Source organism: Tachyglossus aculeatus, chromosome 11 (assembly GCF_015852505.1).
Source record: "Tachyglossus aculeatus isolate mTacAcu1 chromosome 11, mTacAcu1.pri, whole genome shotgun sequence".
Taxonomy (NCBI): Eukaryota; Metazoa; Chordata; class Mammalia; order Monotremata; family Tachyglossidae; genus Tachyglossus; species Tachyglossus aculeatus.
Genome location: NC_052076.1, coordinates 66,419,787 through 66,432,413, shown reverse-complemented (window position 1 = coordinate 66,432,413; position 12,627 = coordinate 66,419,787). Strand labels below are relative to the sequence as shown.

Genomic DNA, 12,627 nt, shown 5'->3' with positions numbered 1-12,627 from the left:
CTTTGAAGGGGCCTATCACCTGATAAAAGATTGAAGAATCTTAAAAAGGAAATCACATAACTGTGCTTTGCGTTTTGAAGCTGTTAAAACATAACTAATGTAAAAAAAATCAGAGAAAATAAAACTCCAGTTCTATAAACTCTGAAGCTTAAAGGGGAATGTTTTCTGGGAATATAAACAACTTCATAGCAATATTCACAAATAAGAAGAAACACCTTAGAAGCAATATTCACAAATTAGAGGACTTTATGAGGTTCTGCCATTTTGGGTATCAAACAAAAAGGAAAATCATGATTAGGGTAATCGTATTTTAGTCTATTCACACTTTATTTGCCTTTTGCAGGAAAGCTGGAATTCTAAGGAAACAACCCATCTTTTGAGAAAATGAATGGAATATATTTACATACATTCATAATTCACACACAACTAAAAGAAATTTTTCAGTTACAGTTACACAGAAAGGTTTTCTTTTTTTTCTTTAAATAAAAATGATCCCTTTGCTTCCCAATATACTTTTCAGGGAATCTAATAAATGGCCTGTCATCATTATCAAATCACCACCACAGAGTCTGCATTTTTCAAATAATGAAATATGGTGTCAGGAATTCCCCCCCTCATCCTAAGAAATGCCAGAATGGGTGTATAAATTTAGATTATTAACAAAAAATCTGAAGACTATCTGTAGTTGGCAGATGTTCAGAAGATAGGTGATTCACAGCAATAATTCATGTTAACACAGTAGATGTTGCAAATTTCCACAGCATTGCTATGCATTTTGGAGTATATCATACGGCTTATACATGAATTCTCCAACTACAGAACATCACATGTAATGTTTTAGCCAAAGCAAGTAAGTATGCACAGTTAAAATTATGTTTCAGACACCTCACATTGCTATCAGCTGAATTATTTTGCCTAAAAGTCCCCAGAATCCACTTTTGGAACTAAATCCAACTGCGAGAGTAGGCAGATAAGGGTGAAGGGGGTAAAAAGGAGTGGGGACTGAATTATGATATAAGCACATACAAAAAACAAAGTACACTATGAAAATTGTACATTGCCATGCATAGGCAGCCATCCTGGAAGACATAATAGAAAATAAATGGAGAACTAAGATTCCCAACTCTGTCCTGGTATATCTCTGTGTAGAAAAGGATGTTATGTTTTTGCATCAATTCATCATGCAAAAAACCATAGGGACACTTAGGTATGGGGAAATTAAAGAGCAGGCTGAAAATATTTCACAGAAACCCTGTGTCGTCATGTCATTAGTGAAAAATGATAGGCTGGGGTTGTAGAGATATGGAGGCATTTGACAATGGGTTACATTTTGTAAATACCTTCAGGTCGACCCAAGGGTCCACCCAATTGCTTTGCGATACTAGCAGCCAGCTCTGCACTGATCTTTTTAACTCACTGTCACCTTGCTTGGACCTGTGGATTTCACCCAAATCGCCTATAGGAGTTATGGGGTTCAGATGGTGAGGAACTGGGCTCAAATTAATCAATTAACCAGTTAGTCATATTAACTGAGCACTTACTGTGTGCGGAGCACTGTACTAAGCACTTGGGAGAGTACAATAAACAGAGTTCGTAGACCCATTCCCTGACCACATGGAATGTACAGTCTAGAGGGGTTTTTAGACTGGGCTCATTATCAAGAATTGGGCTAAGTGATAGGTGGGCACCTAATTTTCACTTTGTTTTCAAGGTTTAGGAAAAGAAAATGTTGGCACTGAATTTGGAAATTAGGCTTGCTCTTGTGCAGAACTATATTCCAGATTTTCAGCAAAAAAAAAATCCACTTGCCTGGGTAGGAAGGGCCTGTGTCAAGAGGGAAAAAATGCAGTTCCAGTTTAATTAAGGTCTTAAGACTAAAATGAAGACAAATGTTTGCAAGTTTACCTAGTAATCCAATGGAACTCAATGGCAGTAAGTGGAGAAAAGACAGGGAAAGGTGAAGGAGAAGGGAAAAAAAGAAAGGGAAGAAGAGACAAGGAAACAATAAAAGATGAGAAAATCGAGCAAACACCACATTTTAGAACATTCAAGTGCAGTTCCAGAGAATTGTGTGGTTAAGAAACAACTAGAAATTCTGTTTTGACACTGTTGTCCTTGAGAAATGAGTAAAAAACCTCAGCAGAGATTTATAAAGATTAAGTTAAATGCAGAGAATTAAAACAGTTCATGATATAACCAATTTTTACTTGCTTTAACAAAGTTAATGTCAGACTGTAGTTTCAGATTGAACATAAATTCTCACCAGATAAATGGCTTTAATAACTGTTACTTCAATATGCTCTGGCAGTAAAACTTATATATATTTTTTGGAGTTTTTTTGATTTGTAGTGTCGAGTCTTGCTAGACAAATTATTGCTTTATAATCTCTTCTATCAACTAATGAATAAAATTTATTTTTCCTGTCAGCTAACGTTTTCATGTTGTTTTCTTACAGTGGAATAGTGTATTGAACTATTTTTAAGCTCTTGTCTTTTTTCACAAAGCAAAGAAGGACGGGGCAGACATGTTTTCGGAAAATAGGTTTTATGTGGGAAACTCTGTTTTATCCAAATCTGCATGGGGTAAATGTAATGACAGACTCCAATGTAATTCATTCACTCATTCATTCAATCGTATTTATTGAGCGCTTACTGTGTGCACAGCACTGTTCTAAGCACTTGGGAAGTACAAGTCGGCAACATATAGAGATGGTCCCTACCCAACAACGGGCTCACAGTCTAGAAGGGGGAAACAGACAACAAAACAAAACATGTAGACAGGTGTCAAAATTGTCAGAATATAATTATAGCTATATGCACATCATTAACAAAATAAATAGAATAGTAAATATGTACAAGCAAAATAGAGTAATAAATCAGTACAAATATATACAAGTGCTGAGGGGAGGGGAAGGAGGTAGGCCTGGGGGGATGGCGAGGAGGAGAGGAAAAAGGGGGGCTCAGTCTGGGAATGTAATGTGAGTAGGGAATGCATCATGGCCACAGGAATAATACTCTGGAAGCAGAGCAAATAGCCTTTACAGTCAATATGTAGCTGCTGCCATCTGGAAAGACAAAATCCTCCTGCCTTTCTCAGGCTAATCAAGAAGCACCTAAGAGTGCAAACGTTCAGTGGGCTAGAAGGCATACTTAAGTTGTGTGGTACAGGGGCTGGTGCATTCCTGAATCTTCATCTCCAGCAAGAAATCCTCTGGAGAGAGAAATTCTTTTACAATCACAAATCATACAAAAACCCAGACCCTCATATGCTACCTCCGCTTCTTTTTTTTCTTTTTTTTTTCTTTTTTTTTAATATGGTAAAATCAAAATGACAAATGTGTGCGAAGTAAGGTCACATCCTATAATCCCCCAGTGATTTTTACGAAGGAAGTGCTTTTTTTCACAGACTAGTATGATGCTGAACTGGGACTCTGATACCTTGTATTATCTAAGAAGTGTACTCTTAAGGGCCCATTTCAGCATAGACCCACAAGTTAAAATGCTAGCTGGTACATCTCTAACATTCTAATATGAAGTGGCCATTTAGAAGGTGAGTCCACTTTGAGATACAGACATTTGGATCAGTATACAAGTTCTTGCCTAGCTAGGCTCACTGGTGTTTAAAAGCAGCTTTCAACCTTCACCATTTTCTTTTCCTTGCATGTGCACACCCAAATTTACATTTTCATAATGACTTTTCACCACCACTTTTAAAACCTATGATTTATTTTGAAGTAGACTGGTGAACTTGGCCTTACCTGCTGAACTCTCATTTCAGCACCTTGACATGAATGTTAGAACATTGATGCCGAGTTGGAATTACACTGGTCACTTGTTTCTGGGCTTGAAATGCTCAGTTATTTTATTTATGTTTTTCTTAAATAGTAGTTGTTAAGCACTTACTATGTGCCAGGCATGATGCTAGGAATTGGGGTAGATATTGCTATTCTAATTGGAGACAGTCCATGTCCCACATGGGATTCACAGTCTTAATCCCCAATTTACAGATGTGGTAGCTGAGGGACATATAAGATACGTCTAAATACGATTAAAAAATAAATAAATACGATTGATGAAGATACGTGACTCACCCAAAGTTACAGAGCAGACAGACAAGTGGAGAGCCGGGGTTAGGACCCAGGTCTTTCTGACTCTCAGGCTTATGCTCTATCCACTAGACAGCTCTGCTTCTTCTTTCACAGGGCAAGCTGTGGGTCCATCCAATTGGTTGCACTATAATTTTGCACTACCTTTATACATTTTTAGAAGATGCTTTGGCTTACGGTTAAATTAATCCTTCCAAATTAGTTGAGAGTTTCTGTCCCCACTGCTATGTTTTACCTTATCAGCCTGGCGCATATAGCAGTAGAGAATTCCTCTCATACATTTTATAGCAGAATGCTCCAGCTCATGGGTTCTTCCCTTGTCATCATCAATACGCCTGGGTGAGAGAGATAACATATGAAACAAATTAGAAATGCATTTGAAAAAGCAGCAGTGCTTTTGGTAATTAAGTATTTAACTATACCGTTAATCCCACGTTAAAGCAAAACTTCAGTTTTCTAGCAGGGCAGAGACTTGGTAAGAACAACCCAGGTTGAAACTCTGTAAACAGATTTTTTTTTTCCCCAGACATCAATTGTGTTTAAGGAAATTGGTTTATCTCTTCAACAAGCGTAAGCAAAATTCCTTGTTTGGATTGGTTTGAAGTAAAAAGGTTGTTCCAGTTCCTGGCAATCCAGTAGATTCACTGGGGTGAAAAGAAAAATTTCCTTTGAACATACTGGCAAGTGGGGGTCATGATGGGCCGCCACAATTGCCTGGTCCAGGCCAAGGGCTACATCCTGCTGGCCCAAAGGGTTGGAGAAAGGGGATGGTGCATGACTTGCCCAAGGTCATTCCCCCTACCACTCCTGGCTCCATTCCCCACTGTGGAGAAGTTACGCACTCCACCTGGAGTCGAGCCAGGTCACTGGAGGAGCCAACGGGGCTCCTGATGGAAAATTCTAAAAGCAATAGAACTTTTAAAAATGGAAGATTTAATAGAAAGAAAACAGAATGAAATAGAAAGAAAATTTAATAAAAGCCCCTCTTTTAATAATGATAATGATGGTATTTGTTAAACGCTTACTATGTGCCAAGGACTGCCTTTTCCTCTGCTCCTCCTCCCTTCCCCCTCACCCCGACACCCTCCCTCTGCTCTACCCCCCTCCCCGCCCCACAGAACTTGTGTATATATGTACATATTTATTATTCTATTTATTTTATTAATGACGTGGATAGATCAAGGCCCTACTGAGAGCTCACCTTCTCCAGGAGGCCTTCCCAGGCTGAGCCCCTTCCTTCCTCTCCCCCTTGTCCCCCTCTCCATCCCCCCCATCTTTCCTCCTTCCCTTCCCCACAGCACCTGCATATATGTATATATGTTTGTACATATTTACTACTCTATTTATTTATTTTACTTGTACATATCTATTCCATTTATTTTATTTTGTTAGTATGTTTGGGTTTGTTCTCTGTCTCCCCCTTTTAGACTGTGAGCCCACTGTTGGGTAGCGACTGTCTCTATATGTTGCCAACTTGTACTTCCCAAGCGCTTAGTACAGTGCTCTGCACACAGTAAGCGCTCAATAAATATGATTGATTGATTGATCTATAATTCCACTTATCATCATCATCATCATCACTTATATTGATGCCTGTTTACTTGTTTTGATGTCTGTCTCCCCCCTTCTAGACTGTGAGCCCGTTGTTGGGTAGGGATTGTCTCTATTTGCTGCTGAATTGTACTTTCCAAGCGCTTAGTCCAGTGCTCTGCACACAGTTAAGTGCTCAACAAATACGACCGAATGAATGAATAGCTTGGCCTTATAGGATTGTGAGAAGAAACGTTTGGCAAATATTAACTTGAAACCTAATCCCTACAGCTTTTGGTTTGGGATTTTTACCTTTGAAGAAGTAAAACTATAATGAAATATAAGAGGTACAAATTGGAAGACTCCTTCCTTCCCCTTCAACCTCTCTGCTGCCTTAGACTTTGTGGACCACCCCCTTCTCCGGAAACATTGACACCATCCTCTCCTGGTTCTCCCCCATCTCTCTGGATGTTCATACTCAGTCTCATCTTCTCCAGCTCTCCCTCTCTCTTCTGTGTTGCCTATGTACTTGGACTGCATCGGTAAGCACTTAATATTCACCACCTCTTCAGCCCCACAGCACCTTCGTACATATCAGTCATTTATTTATTTTAATACCTATCTCCCTCTCCAGAATGTGAGCTCCGTGTGGGCAGAGAACATATGGTGCTCTCCCAAGCGCTGAGTATAGTACTTTGCACACAATAAATTCCTTTAATAGATTTACTGATTGACTGTATTTTGCACTTCAGGCTGTACGTAAAAAGTGAGTTTGTTATTCATTTGCCTTTTAGTTCTTGACTAGCCTTTTCAGCAGCTCGAAATGGTTACTAGTGATCTAAAGATGACAGGACTTTCCAGAAGAAAAATATGCTGTTTTTCAGGTTGGGCATTATGCATGCCAGGGTTCCTAAAACCAGTATTTAAATACCACATTCCCTTATTTGTTTCCTCCTCATGGAATGTCATTTTCCTCCCTTCAATTGTTTTTTGTTGTTCTGTTCTGGACCATCAGCAATTCCTCTATAGTTTTATAAAAGTTGAGTGAACAAAATTGAGCCAAATTCTCTAAGAACCAGCAGGGCCTACTTATAGGAACACAGGCCTAGGAGTCAGAGGATCTGGGTTCTAATCCTGACTCTGTCCATTGCTTGCTGTATGACCTTGGGCAAATCACGTAACTGCTGTGTCTCAATTTCCTCATCTGAAAAATGGGGATTAAACACCTGTTCCCCTTCTTATTTAGAATGTGTGCCCAATGTGAGGATAGGGACTGTGTCCAACCTATTTAACTTGTACCTACTTCAGCACTTTGAATAGTCCTTGATGCATAATAAGTGCTTAATATTCATTCATTCAATCATATTTATTGAGCGCTTACTGTGTGCACGGCACTGCTTGGGAAGTACAAATTGGCAACATACAGAGACGGTCCCTACCCAACAATGGGCTCACATTCTAATATGATAATGATAAGCAGAGAATATCATTTAACTTTTTTAGCAACAGCACCATATTGTTGAGAGATTCAGATTATAGTCCACTACACCATCCGGATCCTTTTCTGGTAGGCTTTCCCCACTTTATATTTATTGTGTTGGTTGTTGACTCTCTGTCTATACCACATTCATCTCTTTCAAATTTCATTTTGCTTTAACATACCGCTTTTCTAACTGATCACGGACACTTTCAATTTTAATTCTTTCTTCCAGGGTAGCATCAATTTAAAGGTACCTATAAGCTTCTTGAGTTCACTGATGCCAGATACTGAAAAGTAATAATCTTGGACGAGTGCCACTCCTCTACGTTCCCCTCGATTGATACCGAGCAATGGTAATTACATTCTGGGTGCCGCTCTCAAATAAAGGTATCTAACACCTGTAAGGTGAAGACCATACTTTCCCAATTAGTTGATGAGGATGACATGTGGGTCAAAATCAAAAGCCCTCCTTAAGTGTCAATATATTACCTAAATATTGCTTTCGACTTAAATAAATAGAAATAGATTAGGTTGGCCTGGCACAAAGCCATAACATAAAACCAATTTTTATGATATCTGATGTTATGGTATTTGTTAAGTACTTGCCAGGTGCCAGACATTGTACTAAGCACTGGGATAGATACAAGGTTGGACACAGTCCAGGTCCCACATGGGGCTCGAAGTTGTAATCCCCATTTTACAGATGAGGTCATTGAGGCACAGGAAGTTAAGTGATTTGCCCAGGGTCACCCAGAAGACATGAGGCAAAACCAGGAGTAGAAACCAGGTCCTTTGGACTCCCAACCCTGTGCTCTCTCCACTAGGCCACACTCCTCCTCCACTATCACTTGGTTACTAAACTTCATGTTCAACTAAGTTTTTTGCAAATTGAGAAGGTTTGATTAGGTGTTCTGTTTTGTTTTTTTTTTAATCCAAGGTATGTTCTTTGGAAGTTTAAGCAATTTGCAAATATTTAGGTTATCTTTACATTCCCTTTTTTTTCCAAAGTTGAGCACACTTGCCCTTACCTAAAACTCAGTTGCTTTCTTTGCCCTCCATGAATTCTCAAAAATACGGTCTGACTGATGGTTCCATAGTAAGACCTGCCAATTCCTTAGGGACATTTTTTTTAAGAGCTAAATATGTTCCAGCCACTGAATTAGGCACCGGTGCCGGTACAAGAGAATCAGGTTGGACACGGTCAATGTCCCACATGGGGCTCATAGTCTTAATCCCCATTTTACAGATGAGATAACTGAGGCACAGAGAAGTTAAATGACTTGCTCAAGGTCACACAGCAGAAAGACAAGTGGCAAAGCTGGGGTTAGAACCCAGGTCCTTCTGACTCCCAGGCGGGGCCTAGTGGCAATAGCCCAGGCTTGGAAGTCAGAGGTCGTGGGTTCTAATCCCGGCTCTGCCACTTGTCTGCTGTGTGACCTTGGGCAAGCCACTTAACTTCTCTGTGCCTCAGTTACCTCATCTGTAAAATGGCGATTAAGACTGTGAGCCCCACGTGGGACAACCTGATTACCTTGTATCTCCCCCAGTGGTTAGAACAGTGCTTGGCACATAGTAAGCACTTAAGAAACACCAACATTATTACTATTATCAGTCAATCATATTTATTGAGCCCTTTTGTTTATTCTTTCAATCGTATTTACTGAGTGCTTACTGGGTGCAGAGCTCTGTACTAAGAGCTTGGAAAGTACAATTCAGTAACAAAGAGAAACAATCTCTGCCCACAATGGGCTCACAGTCTAAAAGGGGGGAGACAGAGATCAAAACAAGTAAACAGGCAAACAAGTAAAATATTTCCTGATTCCCAGTCCTGAGTTCTCTCCACTACATCACATTGGATACCACTCCATCATCCAACTACAAGCCCCCAGGAAGGTTTTGCTTTTGCAAGAGGTGAAGAGGAACCCAGTTGCAGAGCACTGTACTAAGTGCTTGGGAGAGTACAACATAAAATTACAGAGCTGGAAATAATAACGAGCTTACAGTCTACTCATTAGGCTGGAAAAAATATTTGCACTCTGCAGATCCTCTTACTAGATCCTCTAGTAAAGGTTTAGTATAGTGCTCTGTACACAGCAAGTGCTCAATAAATATGACAGAATGAATGAATCCTCTAATTTTTTCCCCTGTCTCATCTGCTTTCCAACCTCCCATCCCACATGAGACTTTACTCTGGTAAACTATTTTTGTTCATTTTTTTTTGTTGTTCAAGTGAGAAAAGGAAAAAAAAACCTCTATTAGCATGGCCTACTGGAAAGAGCACGGGCCTTGGAGTCGGAGGACCTGAGTTCTAATCCTGGCTCTGCAAATAGCTTGCTGGCAATTGCTTTGAGTAAGTCCCTTAACTGCTCTGGGCCTTAGTTTCCCCAACTGCAAAATTTCCCCTTAGACTGCGAACCCCATGTGGGACAGGGACTGTGTCCATTCATTCGTATTTATTGAGCGCTTGCTGTGTGGAAAGCACTGTACTAAGAGCTTGGGGATAGTGCATCTACTCTAGTGCTTACAACAGTCCTTGATAAATGCACTACTACTACTACTACTATTACTACTAATAGTAATAAATATGACTGAATGAATGAATCCTCTAATTTTTTTCCCCTGTCTCATTTGCTTTCCAACCTCCCATCCCACATGAGACTTTACTATGGTAAACTATGTTTGTTCATTTTTTTTTACTACTAATAGTAATAATAGTAGTAGTAGTAATAATAATAATAATAAAAGGAAGAATAATATCTTTTCCCCATCATTATCATCACCACCACCAATGGTGTTTGCTGGGTGCCTATTAGGCGTGAAGCACCTATGAGTTTGGGAAAGCACAAAAGAAGCCAGGCAGATCATCACTGCCTTCCAGGACCAAGTATCTGGGAAGGATTTTCCCTACCTGCCCAGTAATAATAATAATAACAATGATAATAATAATAATAACTTGTCAAGCACTTACTATGAGCCAAGCATTGTTCTGAGCACTGGGGTAGGCACAAGGTAATCAGGCTGTCCCACGTGGGGCTCACAGACTTCATCCCCATTTTCCAGATGAGGGAACGGAGGCACAGAGAAGTGAAGAGACTTGCCCAAAGTCACACAGCTGATAAGTGGTGGGGCCGGGATTAGAACCCACGACCTCTGACTCCCAAGCCCAGGCTCCTTCCACTAAGCCATGCTGCTTCTCTAGTAGAGGGGGTGGGCGAATTAACTCCATTTTGCTTTTCCTCTTTTCAGGCCTAACCTGATGGAAAAACGTTTTCACATTTTCACATTATGCTGCCCCCCGCCATCTCTATGCTGGCTTTAGTTTTCCTAATGTTGCGACTAGTTAAGCTATTCTTCATATTGCTCATTAGTGAGATGGCTTAATTTCCTCCTTCTCTACAGTTTTCCATTTTGTTCCTCAAATCTCCTTATAGTGTTGGGGTTAGCTGAGTGGGTCTGTTCTTCCTATGCCCCGATGTGATCTGCTCCTGCACTGACCGACTATGATTACCTTTATGCTTTCTCCCCCTGGGCCTCAATGCTCTCAGCCTCTAAAAATGTGCTTATCTACATGACTTTTCTTCTCACTTTCCTTAGGAAAATAATGGTGAACAATGTGTGACCATTTCTGTCCAGGTTTCCTTTAAGATTTGTCACATTCTTTTCTACTGGAAATCGCATCAGCGTTCTCATCTGTGTTTTCCCAAGCGCCCTGAAAATAAAGGTGCTCCATTAAGGAAACTTCCAGTTGATTCATCTATTTTCTGCACTAAAACGTGTTCCCAGTACAATCTACAATCCTGCTAGACATCGTACGACTTGCCAAACGCTTTCCAGCAAAAAACTGAACACTGACAGCATCCTACTATTACCAGATCCTGGCCCCAAATTACCTTGGTGAGTCGCCCAATGAAGACTATGCATTTTCTTCCTGGTTCTAAGGTCTATAATAAGCTACCATGATGTCATCCTTATTTCTTTCCTCTTCAATTACCCTAGACAGAGACCAACTGGCCTGTTTTTTGGACTTCTAAGCCTCTGAAAATTTCCTTAACCAAGAAGGCAAAAGCACTTCGCTTTCCACGCTGTCTACATTTTCTGAACAACCTTCAAGAAATGACACCAGCCCCAAATCTGGGATTTGCTGATCTTACCACTTTTGGATAGGAAAAGAAAGTATACTGTGAAGAGAAGCTTGGAAATATTTTTCCTTGCTCAAAGTTTTCTATAGTTGTCTATTTTACATCTTTTTCTTTATGAAAATAAAACTTTTGATTTTTATTTGAAAATATTTACTTTTCAGTTTCAATCAAGAACACCCTCATTGTAGAAATAGAGTATAATTTTTTTTAATGCAGAATCCTTTAATGGCCGTCTGATGTTTAGTTTGGAAGATTAATCGATGTACTGCGCAGTAACTACAGAAATCAATACTGGTGCCAAAAGGAAGACAGCCAATATTAAAAGAGGACACATAACTATGCACATGAGCCCCCAAAAAGAGTAATGTGAACTTGTTTACAGGTTGGCAATTAAAAACAACATTCATGGTTAATCACATAGTAAAATTTGTTAAATTATTCAAATCCATTCATTTGAAAACCCCAGAAATGTGCATTCAAATTGATATTTTTAAAGAATGTATCACTATATTAACATCTGTCAGCATGTTAAGGGCAGGGAATGTGTCTGCTAATTCTTCTGTATTGCATGGCGCAGTGTTTACAGAGAAAGTCATGAGTTCTAATCCTGGCCCCATCACTGTCTGCTGTGTGATCTTGGTCAAGTCACCTCACTTCTCTGGGCCTCAGTTCCCTCATCTGTAAAATGGGGATTGAGACTGCGACCCCATTTGGGACGGGGACTGTGTCCAACTTAATTTGCTTGTATCCACTGCAGCACTTGGTACATAGTGAGTGCTTCACAAATATCACAACTATTATCATTATTATTACTCTCCCAAGAGCTTAGTACAGTGCTCTGCACATATTAAGCGCTCAATAAATCCCATTGATTGATTGATCCATTTGTCTTTTTCAAAAAAATAAATATCAAATATGGCTGGAAAAAATTCAACAGAAAGCAGCATAGCCTAGTGAACAGAACACAGCCTGGAAGTCAGAAAGACCTGGGTTCTAATCCTGGCTCCGCCATGTCTGCCCTGTAACCTGGGGCAAGTCACTTCACCTCTCTGGGCCTCAGTTACCTCATCTGTAAAATGGGGATTAATACTGTGAGCCCCTTACGGAACTTGGACTGTGTCCAACATGAATAACGTGTATCTACCCCAGCTCTTAGTACAGTGCCTGGCACATAGTAAGCACTTAACAAATACCCTTAAATAAGCAAAACAAAAAGCAAATGTAATTTCAAGTTCACTGCAAGTGTAAAGTATCTTGTACCACTAACCCGCGACCCTGAGTCATTACCACAGTAAACTTCCTCTGTTCCTGCACAGGAGCTGTGGAGCACTAATGGAAAAAATCCAGACAAATGCTTGATCTCATCCATCTTC

General features: G+C 40.0%; 1 protein-coding gene across 3 annotated transcripts in view; it reads right to left on the bottom strand.

The window, feature by feature from the left end:
- The window catches only part of PHKB (phosphorylase kinase regulatory subunit beta), a 261,142-nt gene that overhangs the window by 184,178 nt on the left and 64,337 nt on the right, over positions 1–12,627 (bottom strand). For all 3 annotated transcript variants that reach the window (XM_038753617.1, XM_038753619.1, XM_038753618.1), the window contains one exon: positions 4,341–4,440. In XM_038753617.1, the coding sequence (XP_038609545.1) occupies positions 4,341–4,440 (100 nt within the window). The remainder of the gene's footprint in view (positions 1–4,340; positions 4,441–12,627) is intronic.